The sequence below is a fragment of the Nansenia antarctica genome (assembly GCF_963989245.1).
Source record: "Nansenia antarctica genome assembly, chromosome: 5".
In the NCBI taxonomy this organism is placed as follows: domain Eukaryota; kingdom Metazoa; phylum Chordata; class Actinopteri; order Argentiniformes; family Microstomatidae; genus Nansenia; species Nansenia antarctica.
In genome coordinates, this window is record NC_137690.1 from 38,748,363 (window position 1) to 38,765,862 (window position 17,500).

General features: G+C 45.3%; 1 protein-coding gene across 1 annotated transcript in view; it reads left to right on the forward strand.

Moving 5' to 3' along the window:
- The window catches only part of herc1 (HECT and RLD domain containing E3 ubiquitin protein ligase family member 1), a 215,688-nt gene that overhangs the window by 1,103 nt on the left and 197,085 nt on the right, over positions 1 to 17,500 (forward strand). The window contains exons 2-6 of the mRNA XM_080532022.1: positions 11,064 to 11,258; positions 11,758 to 11,976; positions 12,524 to 13,150; positions 13,631 to 13,726; positions 17,398 to 17,500. The exon at positions 17,398 to 17,500 is cut by the window's right edge and continues 95 nt beyond it. Coding sequence (XP_080388148.1) covers positions 11,100 to 11,258; positions 11,758 to 11,976; positions 12,524 to 13,150; positions 13,631 to 13,726; positions 17,398 to 17,500 — 1,204 coding nt within the window. The 5' untranslated portion in view covers positions 11,064 to 11,099. The remainder of the gene's footprint in view (positions 1 to 11,063; positions 11,259 to 11,757; positions 11,977 to 12,523; positions 13,151 to 13,630; positions 13,727 to 17,397) is intronic.

Consider the following 17,500-nt stretch of genomic DNA (forward strand, 5'->3'; position numbering starts at 1 on the left):
CTAACTAGTACGTACTGTCTTCATACTGAGTTAGTAGATAACTAGTACTGTCTTAATACTGAGCTAGTAGTTAACTAGTACTGTCTTCATACTGAGTTAGTAGCTAACTAGTACTGTCTTCATACTGAGTTAGTAGATAACTAGTACTGTCTTAATACTGAGCTAGTAGATAACTAGTACTGTCTTCATACTGAGTTAGTAGTTAACTAGTACGTACTGTCTTCATACTGAGTTAGTAGATAACTAGTACTGTCTTAATACTGAGCTAGTAGTTAACTAGTACTGTCTTCATACTGAGTTAGTAGTTAACTAGTACTGTCTTCATATTGAGCTAGTAGTTAACTAGTACTGTCTTCATACTGAGCTAGTAGTTAACTAGTACTGTCTTCATACTGAGTTAGTAGATAACTAGTACTGTCTTCATACTGAGCTAGTAGCTAACTAGTACTGTCTTCATACTGAGTTAGTAGATAACTAGTACTGTCTTCATACTGAGTTAGTAGATAACTAGTACTGTCTTCATACTGAGTTAGTAGATAACTAGTACTGTCTTCATACTGAGTTAGTAGATAACTAGTACTGTCTTCATACTCAGCTAGTAGCTAACTAGTACTGTCTTCATACTGAGTTAGTAGATAACTAGTACTGTCTTAATACTGAGCTAGTAGTTAACTAGTACTGTCTTCATACTGAGTTAGTAGCTAACTAGTACTGTCTTCATACTGAGCTAGTACATAACTAGTACTGTCTTCATACTGAGTTAGTAGTTAACTAGTACTGTCTTCATACTGAGTTAGTAGTTAACTAGCAGTACTGTGTTCATACTGAGCTAGTAGCTAACTAGTACTGTCTTCATACTGAGCTAGTAGATAACTAGTACTGTCTTCATACTGAGTTAGTAGTTAACTAGTACTGTCTTCATACTGAGTTAGTAGATAACTAGTACTGTCTTCATACTGAGATAGTAGTTAACTAGTACTGTCTTCATACTGAGCTAGTAGTTAACTAGCAGTACTGTCTTAATACTGAGCTAGTAGTTAACTAGTACTGTCTTCATACTGAGTTAGTAGCTAACTAGTACTGTCTTCATACTGAGCTAGTAGTTAACTAGCAGTACTGTCTTCATACTGAGCTAGTAGATAACTAGTACTGTCTTAATACTGAGATAGTAGATAACTAGTACTGTCTTTATACTGAGTTAGTAGTTAACTAGTACTGTCTTCATACTGAGCTAGTAGATAACTAGTACTGTCTTCATACTGAGCTAGTAGATAACTAGTACTGTCTTCATACTGTGCTAGTAGTTAACTAGTACTGTCTTCATACTGAGCTAGTAGTTAACTAGTACTGTCTTCATACTGAGATAGTAGATAACTAGTACTGTCTTTATACTGAGTTAGTAGATAACTAGTACTGTCTTCATACTGAGCTAGTAGTTAACTAGTACTGTCTTCATACTGAGCTAGTAGATAACTAGTACTGTCTTCATACTGAGCTAGTAGTTAACTAGTACTGTCTTCATACTGAGTTAGTAGTTAACTAGTACTGTCTTCATACTGAGCTAGTAGATAACTAGTACTGTCTTCATACTGAGCTAGTAGATAACTAGTACTGTCTTCATACTGAGCTAGTAGTTAACTAGCAGTACTGTCTTAATACTGAGCTAGTAGTTAACTAGTACTGTCTTCATACTGAGTTAGTAGCTAACTAGTACTGTCTTCATACTGAGCTAGTAGCTAACTAGTACTGTCTTCATACTGAGTTAGTAGCTAACTAGTACTGTCTTCATACTGAGCTAGTAGCTAACTAGTACTGTCTTCATACTGAGTTAGTAGCTAACTAGTACTGTCTTCATACTGAGTGAGTAGCTAACTAGTACTGTCTTCATACTGAGCTAGTAGTTAACTAGTACTGTCTTCATACTGAGCTAGTAGATAACTAGTACTGTCTTCATACTGAGTTAGTAGATAACTAGTACTGTCTTCATACTGAGTTAGTAGTTAACTAGTACTGTCTTCATACTGAGCTAGTAGATAACTAGTACTGTCTTCATACTGAGTTAGTAGATAACTAGTACTGTCTTCATACTGAGCTAGTAGTTAACTAGTACTGTCTTCATACTGAGTTAGTAGTTAACTAGTACTGTCTTCATACTGAGTTAGTAGTTAACTAGTACTGTCTTCATACTGAGCTAGTAGATAACTAGTACTGTCTTCATACTGAGCTAGTAGATAACTAGTACTGTCTTCATACTGAGTTAGTAGTTAACTAGTACTGTCTTCATACTGAGCTAGTAGATAACTAGTACTGTCTTCATACTGAGTTAGTAGTTAACTAGTACTGTCTTCATACTGAGTTAGTAGTTAACTAGTACTGTCTTCATACTGAGTTAGTAGATAACTAGTACTGTCTTCATACTGAGTTAGTAGTTAACTAGTACTGTCTTCATACTGAGTTAGTAGTTAACTAGTACTGTCTTCATACTGAGCTAGTAGATAACTAGTACTGTCTTCATACTGAGCTAGTAGATAACTAGTACTGTCTTCATACTGAGTTAGTAGTGAACTAGCAGTACTGTCTTCATACTGAGTTAGTAGATAACTAGTACTGTCTTAATACTGAGTTAGTAGATAACTAGTACTGTCTTCATACTGAGATAGTAGATAACTAGTACTGTCTTCATAGCTAGTAGTTAACTAGTACTGTCTTCATACTGAGTTAGTAGATAACTAGTACTGTCTTCATACCAGGGTTTCCGTTAGAAAAATTTGCCGTCGGACATCGTGTCCGGGAAGAATTCGATTTACCGGACAAACGTGATATATTCCGGTCATCATATTAAAATATAATATTTTTTTTTTTTTTCAAAATCATATTTTTTTTTCTTCCAAATCTAATATAGCTGTTTGTCGCGGTGATTACTGTTGTGTAGCGGCCTATATATGCCATTTAATGTATATTTCTCATCCGATACGATTAGATGCGAGCTATATATAATAATATAACATGATTTGACGCATGCGCGCTATGCCATGCGTCAAATCCAGCGCTGAACGGGCGCCTCACTGGGAACTGAACAGACAGCATCGATCAATGAACGGACTCCACATTACGTTAACTGAAGTTTGTTAAATTGTTTGGGATTAATGTGAGTTTTCTATTTTCTCTTTCCAGTTTTACCCTTTTTTAAAAATCAATAAATCAACGTCATTTCTATAAGTCTCGCTGGTTGGGAAGGCATTTCGTTTAGCTCGGGAGTATGACAATGGGAAGAACATAACTGTATAACTGAATGACAACAAATGTATGAGTAATGAGTAAAACAATGTCACTTTTATAGTATGTTGTTTAACTTGCCGTTCGGTCGCCATGGCTCTGGTGTGTGTAGCAGCTTCAGCTAGCTGGCTAGAAACTTCTAGGGGTGCGTTCGTAAACACGCTCTGAGAGCGCCGGAGCGCACGCTGGCTTCGATGTCACAGAGCGACCGAGTCGTTCGATTGGACGAGAGGCGTTCCGCGAGTGCTGATCGGATTTCCAGAGCGTGTTTACGAACGCACCCATAGATGGGAAATCAAGAAACCGTATTACTATGGTGGACGGGTTGGCAGGGTTGCCAGATAGGCATGGGTTACCGCCGAATGGGCTACTGTGTTTAAGCGGTAATAGACTGGTTAAACTGTAATCCCATCTGGCATCAATCCCATGTGGCACCTGTGCGCTGTTTCGCATAGGCCGGCCTACACATTAGGAGTCATCATCATGCCGGTGTCAAATCATATCATAATAAAAGAAATACATAGCCTATATATTCGTCTTTTTTAAAATAGAATGAATCAGAATGTGAACTTTAGCGAATTGTATTCAAAGGGAATTATTTTCACCGGACAATATGTCCGACGACTTTTCAATTTGTCGGACTTCAACAACATTTACCGGACAAAGACCGGTAATTGCCGGTTAACGGAAACCCAGCTTCATACTGAGCTAGTAGATAACTAGTACTGTCTTCATAGCTAGTAGTTAACTAGTACTGTCTTCATACTGAGTTAGTAGATAACTAGTACTGTCTTCATACTGAGTTAGTATATAACTAGTACTGTCTTCATACTGAGCTAGTAGATAACTAGTACTGTCTTCATACTGAGCTAGTAGATAACTAGTACTGTCTTCATACTGAGCTAGTAGATAACTAGTGCTGTCTTCATACTGAGCTAGTAGATAACTAGTACTGTCTTCATACTGAGCTAGTAGATAACTAGTACTGTCTTCATACTGAGTTAGTAGTTAACTAGTACTGTCTTCATACTGAGCTAGTAGATAACTAGTACTGTCTTCATAGCTAGTAGTTAACTAGTACTGTCTTCATACTGAGCTAGTAGATAACTAGTACTGTCTTCATACTGAGTTAGTAGATAACTAGTACTGTCTTCATACTGAGTTAGTAGATAACTAGTACTGTCTTCATACTGAGCTAGTAGATAACTAGTACTGTCTTCATACTGAGTTAGTAGATAACTAGTACTGTCTTCATACTGAGATAGTAGATAACTAGTACTGTCTTCATACTGAGCTATTAGATAACTAGTACTGTCTTCATACTGAGCTAGTAGATAACTAGTACTGTCTTCATACTGAGCTAGTAGTTAACTAGCAGTACTGTCTTCATACTGAGCTAGTAGATAACTAGTACTGTCTTCATACTGAGCTAGTAGATAACTAGTGCTGTCTTCATACTGAGTTAGTAGATAACTAGTACTGTCTTCATACTGAGCTAGTAGTTAACTAGCAGTACTGTCTTCATACTGAGCTAGTAGATAACTAGTACTGTCTTCATACTGAGCTAGTAGATAACTAGTGCTGTCTTCATACTGAGTTAGTAGTTAACTAGTACTGTCTTCATACTGAGCTAGTAGATAACTAGTACTGTCTTCATAGCTAGTAGTTAACTAGTACTGTCTTCATACTGAGCTAGTAGATAACTAGTACTGTCTTCATACTGAGTTAGTAGATAACTAGTACTGTCTTCATACTGAGCTAGTAGTTAACTAGTACTGTCTTCATACTGAGTTAGTAGTTAACTAGTACTGTCTTCATACTGAGCTAGTAGATAACTAGTACTGTCTTCATAGCTAGTAGTTAACTAGTACTGTCTTCATACTGAGTTAGTAGATAACTAGTACTGTCTTAATACTGAGATAGTAGATAACTAGTACTGTCTTCATACTGAGCTATTAGATAACTAGTACTGTCTTCATACTGAGCTAGTAGTTAACTAGTACTGTCTTCATACTGAGTTAGTAGATAACTAGTACTGTCTTCATACTGAGTTAGTAGATAACTAGTACTGTCTTCATACTGAGCTAGTAGCTAACTAGTACTGTCTTCATACTGAGTTAGTAGATAACTAGTACTGTCTTCATACTGAGTTAGTAGATAACTAGTACTGTCTTCATACTGAGTTAGTAGTTAACTAGTACTGTCTTCATACTGAGCTAGTAGATAACTAGTACTGTCTTCATACTGAGTTAGTAGATAACTAGTACTGTCTTCATACTGAGTTAGTAGATAACTAGTACTGTCTTCATACTGAGCTAGTAGCTAACTAGTACTGTCTTCATACTGAGTTAGTAGATAACTAGTACTGTCTTCATACTGAGCTAGTAGATAACTAGTACTGTCTTCATACTGAGTTAGTAGATAACTAGTACTGTCTTCATACTGAGTTAGTAGATAACTAGTACTGTCTTCATAGTGAGCTAGTAGATAACTAGTACTGTCTTCATACTGAGTTAGTAGCTAACTAGTACTGTCTTCATACTGAGCTTGTAGATAACTAGCAGTACTGCCTTCATACTGAGATAGTAGATAACTAGTACTGCCTTCATACTGAGATAGTAGATAACTAGTACTGTCTTCATACTGAGTTAGTAGTTAACTAGTACTGTCTTCATACTGAGTTAGTAGTTAACTAGTACTGTCTTCATACTGAGTTAGTAGATAACTAGTACTGTCTTCATACTGAGTTAGTAGTTAACTAGTACTGTCTTAATACTAGGGGTGTAACGGATCACCTAACTCACGGATCGGATCGTGTCACGGATTTTGAGTCACGGATCGGATCATTTTTCGGATCAACACAAAACATTTTTTTTTTTAAATAAAAACAACATTTTCCTTGAATTCTGTAAAAAGAGGATGCATTTGCTAATTCGCCGACAATTAGGATCCTCTCCTTTTCATAGAGGTCGGGCACAACCTTCTCACTGAAGTGGGGGCGCGAGGGGATTTTGTAACGTGGCTCAAGCACATTGATCATATTTTGAAACCCTCCGTTCTCCACAACGGAGTATGGCCTCATGTCTGCCGCGATAAACTTCCCAATTGAATTGGTAATGGCTTTAGCCCGGTCTGAGTCTGCAGGAATCGTCTGTTTAAATGACGTTTGGAGAAGTTGTTGTTGAGCTACTTTTTTCTTGCCCCCCGTCATCAACACACCAGGGTGATGTCGCGTTAAATGTGTGGCCATGCTTGACGTATTGCCTGCCTCATAAGATTTCCGCGTGGCACAATGCCTACACACCGTAACTTTCCCTCCTTCCATCATTATTATAAGTAACAGGGAAGCCAAAGTGCTCCCATACATGTGATTTCAATGACGAGGGAGGCCTTTCCAGTTCGCCAACGTTGCTAGCACTCGCCATGATACTTGTTGCTGTGGATTCCCAGCTTCACGTGGAGTGAGTACGTAACAGAGTACTTTTTTTGTGTGTTTACACAATCACCCAGGCTGCTTAGCGGGTGATATGACGTGATATAAGTGGGACAGAGATGAGTGAATGAATGTTGTTGTCAACTCAGTACACATGCAGAGAGTGAGAATAAAGCGCACATGATTGTTTTTCTACCGGTTACATTTGAATGAATGAATGAATGGTCTTTATTGTCATTGCTACAGCACAGGTACCAAACAACGAAATTTAGGAGGGGTGGCTCCCCTGGTGTTAGAAAAAAAAAAAAACAAAAAAAAAAAACAAAAACGATTTTGCTATTGATCCGCGGTACACATGCGTTCCGAACCGTGGAGGGCGATCCGAACGGATCACGGATTATCCGTGATCCGTTACACCCCTACTTAATACTGAGCTAGTAGATAACTAGTACTGTCTTCATACTGAGCTAGTAGATAACTAGTACTGTCTTCATACTGAGTTAGTAGATAACTAGTACTGTCTTCATACTGAGCTAGTAGCTAACTAGTACTGTCTTAATACTGAGCTATTAGATAACTAGTACTGTCTTCATACCGAGTTAGTAGATAACTAGTACTGTCTTCATACTGAGCTAGTAGATAACTAGCAGTAATGTCTTAATACTGAGCTAGTAGTTAACTAGTACTGTCTTCATACTGAGCTAGTAGATAACTAGTACTGTCTTCATACTGAGCTAGTAGCTAACTAGTACTGTCTTAATACTGAGCTATTAGATAACTAGTACTGTCTTCATACCGAGTTAGTAGATAACTAGTACTGTCTTCATACTGAGCTAGTAGATAACTAGCAGTAATGTCTTAATACTGAGCTAGTAGTTAACTAGTACTGTCTTCATACTGAGCTAGTAGATAACTAGTACTGTCTTCATACTGAGCTAGTAGCTAACTAGTACTGTCTTCATACTGAGCTAGTAGATAACTAGTACTGTCTTCATACTGAGCTAGTAGATAACTAGTACTGTCTTCATACTGAGTTAGTAGATAACTAGTACTGTCTTCATACTGAGCTAGTAGCTAACTAGTACTGTCTTAATACTGAGCTATTAGATAACTAGTACTGTCTTCATACCGAGTTAGTAGATAACTAGTACTGTCTTCATACTGAGCTAGTAGATAACTAGCAGTAATGTCTTAATACTGAGCTAGTAGTTAACTAGTACTGTCTTCATACTGAGCTAGTAGATAACTAGTACTGTCTTCATACTGAGCTAGTAGCTAACTAGTACTGTCTTAATACTGAGCTATTAGATAACTAGTACTGTCTTCATACCGAGTTAGTAGATAACTAGTACTGTCTTCATACTGAGCTAGTAGATAACTAGCAGTAATGTCTTAATACTGAGCTAGTAGTTAACTAGTACTGTCTTCATACTGAGCTAGTAGATAACTAGTACTGTCTTCATACTGAGCTAGTAGCTAACTAGTACTGTCTTAATACTGAGCTATTAGATAACTAGTACTGTCTTCATACTGAGCTAGTAGATAACTAGCAGTAATGTCTTAATACTGAGCTAGTAGTTAACTAGTACTGTCTTCATACTGAGCTAGTAGATAACTAGTACTGTCTTCATACTGAGCCAGTCAGCAGCTTGTTGGTCAGGTTCAGTCAGCTAGTAGGAACAAGCGAAGTCTCTTCCAGAGGTGTCGCCTTGTGTGGGGCTTGAGGGCAACTAGAGGGTCGACACACTGTAGCTACCGTCCCTGCGATGCTGACCAGCTACAAGACAGCTAGATGAGTTCATAGTTAGCAGAAGCTGCTAGCCAGGCAGAACCCAGTCTTCCTAGGCTGACTAGCTATGAGCTATAGCTGCGTTTCTATTAGGATCACTTTGGCTAATGCGTCAGAGGTGCGAAGGTGTTATAGAAAGGCAGTGTTTCATTCTAATAAAGCTTAGCTACAGTATAGCTGATGTCTTCCGCTGGCCTTGCTCATCCTCATGCAGCTGGCTGCATCCTGTGCCCCCATGCTTTTATGGCAGTCAGTCAGCTGTCAAGGCGATTGTCTTTTCGTCAATCATGCACGCTCCAACAACAGAGTTGTGTAGCCTTTGGTGTGATGTACTGTAGCTAGCCAGAGCAGCTCCACAGGCTCATGTCAGGTTCCTTCTTTAGATGCACTACCCTAACGGTCTTCTGCCTGACAGGTTGTATACTGTGTTTGTGTGTGTCTGGGTCTGAAAAAGCTGGCCCAGACCAGAGGTACAGGTATAACAGGAATTTGTTTGTTTTTTTGCCCCAAAAAGTATTTATTTAGAGGGAGAAAAAACTGCACTGTCACTCTGAATCATTTCTGCCACACTTTGATCAAAAGCAACCAGTTCTTGCAACATTTAGGCCTAGTTGTCATGCTGGTTTAGACTAAAGACTACTGTATTGAATTTGTTTTGTGCATAATGTAGTTCTAGAACATATAACAGGATAACACAACTGCCCAGTTGCTTTGTACTGATGTGTAGGCCTAGTGCTATGGAAGACTCGATGAATGAAAACAGGTGTTATTTGTCATTTGCATAACATAGATAACATCGTGTCAAACCCTACTATATAGCCACGGCCTGGGTCTAGTTGCTTAAAGTGTAGTTACTGATAGTTGTGTAGTCCTATAAAGTTTAATCTAATCTAATCTGATCTATAGCAGACGTAGTAAGGTCGGATGTTGTTTTCTTCGCATACGTTTCAGAACTGACCTGTTTCAGTTAGTGTGCCATCCAGATAAAACAGGTTAATCATCTATTTAGAAATGATGTCGATGGTCTGGTGAAATGATCATGTAGCAGGCCTCTAGCCTTTCTGCCATGTAGCTAGCAGGCCTCTAGCCTTTCTGCCATGTAGCTAGCAGACCTCTAGCCTTTCTGCCATGTAGCTAGCAGACCTCTAGCCTTTCTGCCATGTAGCTAGCAGACCTCTAGCCTTTCTGCCATGTAGCTAGCAGGCCTCTAGCCTTTCTGCCATGTAGCTAGCAGACCTCTAGCCTTTCTGCCATGTAGCTAGCAGGCCTCTAGCCTTTCTGCCATGTAGCTAGCAGGCCTCTATAGCCTTTCTGCCATCTAGTCCAGAGTATCATCCAGTAGGATGTTATCAATAATCAATGTTACGGGACACTGTCAATCTGGGATTGTCACATCCATTTTGGGATTTTATCAATGAATGACACTTATTCTCGAAGGATATAGTTTAAATGCCTCATGATCTTAGTTCAACTGTCCTACCCAAAGTAGGCTATACGATTATTTCACTCCACAACAATGTCATTGTAAACAGACTCAGACGCTTAAAACATTGTTCAAAACTATCATTTTGGTCTTCTGGATGGTCAAACTTCGCATCCACAATGCTTTCTATTCATTTGAGAGCGGTTACATTTCTCCAGCCCGATCCCTCTGCTTTTTACCCCAAAAAGTGGCAGGGTGATCAGTGACCGTTTTTTGTTTGAATACCAGATTGTTCCTTTTTAACTGTTATTGTAAACGCTGACTAACTGGATGATTGAATTAGCTTGTGAGGACTGTTACAAGTTCTTAAACTTCCAAGTTTTTCTACTGCGTGTTAGCCTGTTTAAACCTCAACGTTATCAGGAGGACCTCTTTGAAATGTTTAGGTGTAATGAGGAAAGTGCAAAGTCGTGGTTTATTTTGTTTATTTGTAGTTTTGCTCAAATGAGAGAATGACCATGACTTCTCTGGTTAGCGACATCTCTTGGCCCTGGGACGGTTGTGGCCTTCCACCTATCTAGCTTCACCTAACGGTTAAGTCTGCATCGCTGGCCATGCTGCAGTTGTGTTAGCCACATTCCCAGACTCTTCTGCCCACGCGTGCGAAAGCGTCTGCTGGACCAACACTTCAGACACAGCCGTCATTAAGCCTATCAAAAGACTGTCAAAAAAACACCCCCCCCCCCCTCCTCAGTGCTTGCACACCACACGTTGTCTCTGATTCAGAGCGATGCCTCGCGACTGTGTGATTCGCCGAAATCAAATCATAACAGATTCCCTCCCGCTCAGGCCAGGTCGGCCCAGGCACACCGTACACAATAGCCTGAGGGCCGAGGTCAGAGTTCTGTTGACATGAACACTGCCCCCCTCACCCCAGCCCTGCCCCCCCCTCACCCCAGCCCTGCCCCCCCCCCCCCTCACCCCAGCCCACAGCAGATGTTCAGTCACCCGACGGTTGTTCTTTGGCATTCATCTCGTTGTGTGTGTGTGTGTGTGTGTGTGTGTCTGTGTGTGTCTGTGTGTGTCTGTGTGTGTGTGTCTGTGTGTGTGTGTGTGCGTGCGCGTCCCTCCCTCCCCCCCAGGACTGATGGCCCCAGAGTGACGTCCCAGGGTGCACCATGGCTTTGATGATCCCTCCCGTGAAGCTGAAATGGCTGGAGCACCTGAACAGCTCCTGGATCACGGAGGACAGCGAGTCCATCGCCACGCGGGAGGGCGTGGCCGTGCTCTACGCCAAGCTGCTGGCCAACAAGGAGGCGGTCCTGCTCCCGCAGCAGGTGAGAGGGACGGACCACCACCACCATCATCATAATTGCAACACTGTCCCTACTTATTGAATCCTGAAATGAACCTTAAACCCCCTTAACCATAATCATTTGATGTTAAACTACATGTCGTTGTCTGGTACTTGTACTCTGCAATAACAATGAAGTTGTATCTAATCTAATTGAACCACAATCATTTCCCTACTCGAACCCGATAATAAGCCGATAATACCGCAACGTAACACAAGCAACGTTTTGGAGGAGAAAGTGAAAGTGAATTTCACAGCCCAGGTTGGACCTGAGGTTGTCTGGAAGCCCCAGCAGACACCAGAACTGGAGAATCAAAGACTTCCAGAATCGTGTTGTTGTCTTGTTATGTTATGTGATTTAAGCCCATGTTGATATCAGCCCTGACCCCTCCCCCCCCCTCCCCCTCCCCCTCCCCCCCCTCCCCCTCCCTCCCCCTCCCCTGCCCCCCCCCCCCCCCCCCCCCCCCCCCTCCCTCCCCCAGGTGCTGTGTCTGAAGGGTCCCCAGCTGCCAGACTTTGAGCGGGAGTCCCTCTCCAGTGATGAGCAGGAGCACTACCTGGACGCCCTGCTCAGCAGTCAGCTGGCGCTGGCTAAGATGGTGTGCTCCGACTCGCCCTTCGCTGTCGCCCTGCGCAAGCGCCTGCTGGTGCTGCAGCGCATCTTCTACGCCCTCTCCAACAAGTACCACGACAAGGGCAAGGTGGGTCGGGTTGTGGTTGGTTTTGGGTTTGGTTGGGTTGGTTTTGGGTTGGTTTGTGTTGGTTTGTGTTGGTTCTGGGTTGGTTTAGGGTGGTTTGGGTTGGTTTCGGGTGGTTTGTGTTGGTTTGTGTTGGTTCTGGGTTGGTTTAGGTTGGTTTGTGTTGGTTTGTGTTGGTTTGTGTTGGTTCTGGGTTGGTTTGTGTTGGTTTAGGTTGGTTTTGGGTTGGTTTAAGGTGGTTTGGGGTGGTTTTGTTTGTGTGTCTTTGTCAGGAAGGGGGACAGAAGTTGTGTTCTATCGTACTAGGTTCTCAAGGAGTGGATCGAAGCCCCCAAAAGTATATCCTGTTGTGTCATATTGTGTCATAGCGAACAGCGGGGGTAGAGTAGCTCACCCCTAAGCAGGTATCGAACTCACGACCTTCCGCTTACGAACCCCGCGACGCTAGCTACGACGCCGAGAGAGAGAGCGAGCTGGGCTCGGTAGAGAAGCCCGGACGGGCCTTAACCAGGGTGGTCATTACAGGTGTTGTCGTCCTGTGTGTCCTCAGGTCAAGCAGCAGCAGCACTCTCCAGAGAACAGCTCGGGCTCCGCAGACTGCCACTCCGTCAGCGAGCGGCCGCGCTCCAGCACCGACGCCCTCATCGAGATGGGCGTCCGCACGGGCCTCAGCCTGCTCTTCGCCCTGCTGCGCCAGAGCTGGCTGATGTCCCCCCCGCCCAGCCCTGGGTTAGGGGGTCCAGGAGGAGGAGGAGGAGCAGGAGGAGGCCTCAACCTCTGCAACGACGTCATCCATACGGCCATCGACGTGGTGAGCTCCCTGCCCCCTCTGTCGCTGGCCAACGAGAGCAAGATCCCGCCCATGGGGCTGGACTGCCTGGCCCAGGTGACGGCCTTCCTGAAGGGGGTCACCATGCCCAACTCCGGGGCGGACGTCCTGGGCCGGCGGCTGGCCTCGGAGCTGCTGCTGGGCCTGGCCGCCCAGAGGGGCTCCCTCCGGTACCTCCTGGAGTGGATCGAGATGGCGCTGGCCGCCTCGGCCGTGGTCAGCACCATGGAGAAGAGCCGGGGGGCGGGCCCGAACCCGAACCAGAACCAGAACCAGAACCAGAACCAGGAGGGGCTCATCGGCTACGACAGCTTCATGAACATCCTGATGCAGATGAGGCGGTCCCTGGTAAGGCCCTGTGACGTCACGTTCACCTACTGTTAGAGCTGCCACCGGGGGGGTCAAATGTACCATCGTCTTGAGAACGGGAAGCTGCTACTGCTACTGTTACTGACACACAACGACCACTAGTTGGCGCTGTCTTGTTAATTACCCTGCCCTCCTACACAGAAAAAAACTGCAAAATAGCTTGATACTAGCTTACCCTGATGTGATGTTGAAAATGCAAGGATACTGGGGTTGGTAGAACGCACATATCTAGGAAAAGTCATGAAAGGAGGGTCCTGAAATTCGATCGAGTGCAAAGATATCTTTTTTTATTTTTTTATTTTTTTACTCACTCGGTCAGATGACCCCACCCGTTGTGTTTTTGAACGTAGCCCTAAAGCTCGTTGAAATAAATGCCTTGTTGAATCAGAAAAGATTACACAGATTAGCGCGTTTTGTTGTCTGACCCCCCCCCCCCCCCCCCTCGTGTTCCTCTCCCAGGGGTCCTCGGCCGACCGCAGCCAGTGGAGGGAGCCCACGCGCACGTCGGACGGCCTGTGTTCCCTGTACGAGGCGGCGCTCTGCCTCTTCGAGGAGGTGAGACCCCCCCTCCCCTCCGCGGCCCTCCGGAGAGACAGGGAGACGTCTCACACCACACACCACCACACTATCACACCACCACACCACTCTACACACTACCACACCACCACACCACACACTACCACCACACCCCACACTACCACACCACCCCACACCGCACCCTACACTACCACACCACACCACCACACTACCACACCACACACCACCACACTACCACACCACACCACACCACACAAACCCCACTCCACACCACACCACAAACACCACACCACACCACACACCACACCACACCACACTACCACACCACACTACCACACCACACCACACACTACCACACCACACCACCACACCACCACACACACCACACCACCACACCACACCACACCTCCACACACACCACACCACCACACCACACCACATCACACTACCACACCACACCACACTACCACACACACCATACCACACACACCACACTACTACACCACCACACCACACTACCACACCACCACACACCACCACACCACCACACACACCACACCACACCACACCACACCTCACCACACCACACCACACCACACCACCACACACTACCACACACCCCACACCACACCACACCACACCACACAAACCCCACACCACACCACACCCCCACACCACACCACACCACCACACACACCACACCACACCACACCACACCACACAAACCCCACACCACACCACACCCCCACACCATACCACACCACCACACACACCACACCACACCACACCACCACACACACCACACCACACCACACCACCACACACCACACCACACCACACCACACCACACCACACTACCACACCACACCACACCACACTACACCACACTACCACACACACCACACCACACACACCACACCACACTACCACACACACCACACCACACTACCACACCACACTACCACACCACCACACCACACTACCACACCACCACACCACCACACACCACACACTACACCACACCACACCTCACCACACCACACTACCACACACCCCACTCCACACCGCCACACCACACCACCACACCACACTACCACACCACACCACCAGACCACACCACACCACCACACACACCACACCACACCACACACCACCACACCACCACACCACCACACACCACACCACACACACACCACACCACACCACACCACACCACACCTCACCACACCACACCACACCACACCATCACACACTACCACACACCCCACTCCACACCGCCACACCACACCACACCACCACACTACCACACCACACCACACCACACCACACAAACCCCACTCCACACCACCACACCACACCACACTACACCACCACACACACCACCACACACACCACACCACACTACCACACCACCACACCACACTACCACACCACACCACACCACACCACATCACACTACCACACCACACCACACCACACTACACCACACTACCACACACACCACACCACACACACCACACCACACTACCACACACACCACACTACCACCCCACACTACCACACCACCACACCACACTACACACTACCACACCACCACACCACCACACACCACACACTACACCACACCACACTACACCACACCACACCTCACCACACCACACTACCACACCCCCCACTCCACACCGCCACACCACACCACATCACCACACCACACTACCACACCACACCACACCACCACACACACCACACCACACCACCACACCACCACACACCACACCACACACACACCACACCACACCACACCACACCTCACCACACCACACCACACCACCACACACTACCACACACCCCACTCCACACCGCCACACCACACCACACCACCACACCACACCACACTACCACACCACACCACCACACCACACCACACCACACCACACAAACCCCACTCCACACCACCACACCACCACACCACACCACACCACCACGTGAAAATAATTCCCTCTAAGCACAATTTGAATACAATTCGCTAAAGTTCACATTCTGATTCCTTCTATATTAAAAAAGACGAATATATAGGCTATATATTTCTTTTATTATGATATGATTTGACGCCAGCATGATGATGACTCCTAATGTGTAGGCTAGCCTATGCGAAACAGCGGCGGCAGGGTTGCCAGATGGGATTGACAATACAGCCTAACCAGTCTATTACCGCTAAACCCAGTAGCCCATTCGGCGATAACCCGGCCCATCTGGCAACCCTGCGCAGCGGGCCACCATAATAATAACTTTTATTTGTATAGGCTAGCGCTTTTAACCCGCAAACGTTGCAGCTCAAAGTGCACCATAGCGAGCGAGAGGCAAACATGGCAAGACAAAGTAAGCTTAACAATTACTTCATGAAACCAAGCTACAATGAGTCTGAGGAGAAGTCTGACTGTAAAGAGATGGAGGCGTCTCGAGGGTTCCGAGTTGAATGGAAAGAACATTTCCCCTGGCTGCGTTTAGATGGGGAAGGAAAAATGTTCTGCTCACCGTGCAAAAAATCGGGGAGGAATAACGGATTCACGAGAGGAGCAACGAATATGATATATATAATATAGCATATAGCGAATATGAGAATGTCTCACTGATCACAGGCGGTGCAGTGAGCACATACCGGCGGTCAGTTTGAGGCAACAGCAAACCGCTATGCAAGGCCACTGTGAGCAGGCTAATGAAACAGCTAACAATAAGCTGCACTCTCAGCTACAAGTTGCATTTCACATGGCAAAAAATGGCATCGCATGTCATCAGTATGTGGGACTGACTGAGCTACTGAAAGCAGTTAAGGTTCAGATTGTGTCTTGAGTGAGGGCATTTACCGCCACAGCGACTCCGTTGACATTGTGGCGCGCGTTCAGCGCTGGACATGGCATAGCGCGCATGCGAATCATGAAAGCCTATTATTATATTTATTATATAGCTCGCATCTAATCGTATCGGATGAGAAATAGACATTAAACGGCATATATAGGCTACACAACAGCTAATCACCGCGACAAACAGCTATATTATATTTTAATATGATGACCGTAATATCTCACGTTTGTCCGGTAAATTGAAATCTTCCCGGACACGTTGACCGGCACAATTTTTTTCTAACGGAAACCCTGCACCACACCACACCACACCACCACAAACTACCACACACCCCACTCCACACCGCCACACCACACCACACCACACCACATCACCACACCACACTACCACACCACACCACCACACACACCACACCACACCACCACACCACACCACACCACACTACCACACCACACTACCACACCACACCACACTACCACACCACACCACACCACCACACCACACCACACCACCACACACACCACACCACACCACCACACACACCATACCACACCACACACCACACCACATCACACTACACCACCACACCACACACCACACCACATCACACTACCACACCACACCACACCACACCACACTACACCACACTACCACACACACCACACCACACTACCACACCACACCACACTACACCACACTACCACACCACACCACACCACACTACCACACCACACCACACCACACTACCACACCACACCACACCACACCCCACCACAAAACGCTACGTTCTCACCCCTAACCCTAACTCTCCTTCTCCCTCCCCACAGGTGTGCCGGATGGCGTCGGACTACTCCCGCACCTGCGCCAGCCCGGACAGCGGCGTGCAGACGGGCGACGCCCCGGCGGTGTCGGAGAGCTGCGAGGTGTACG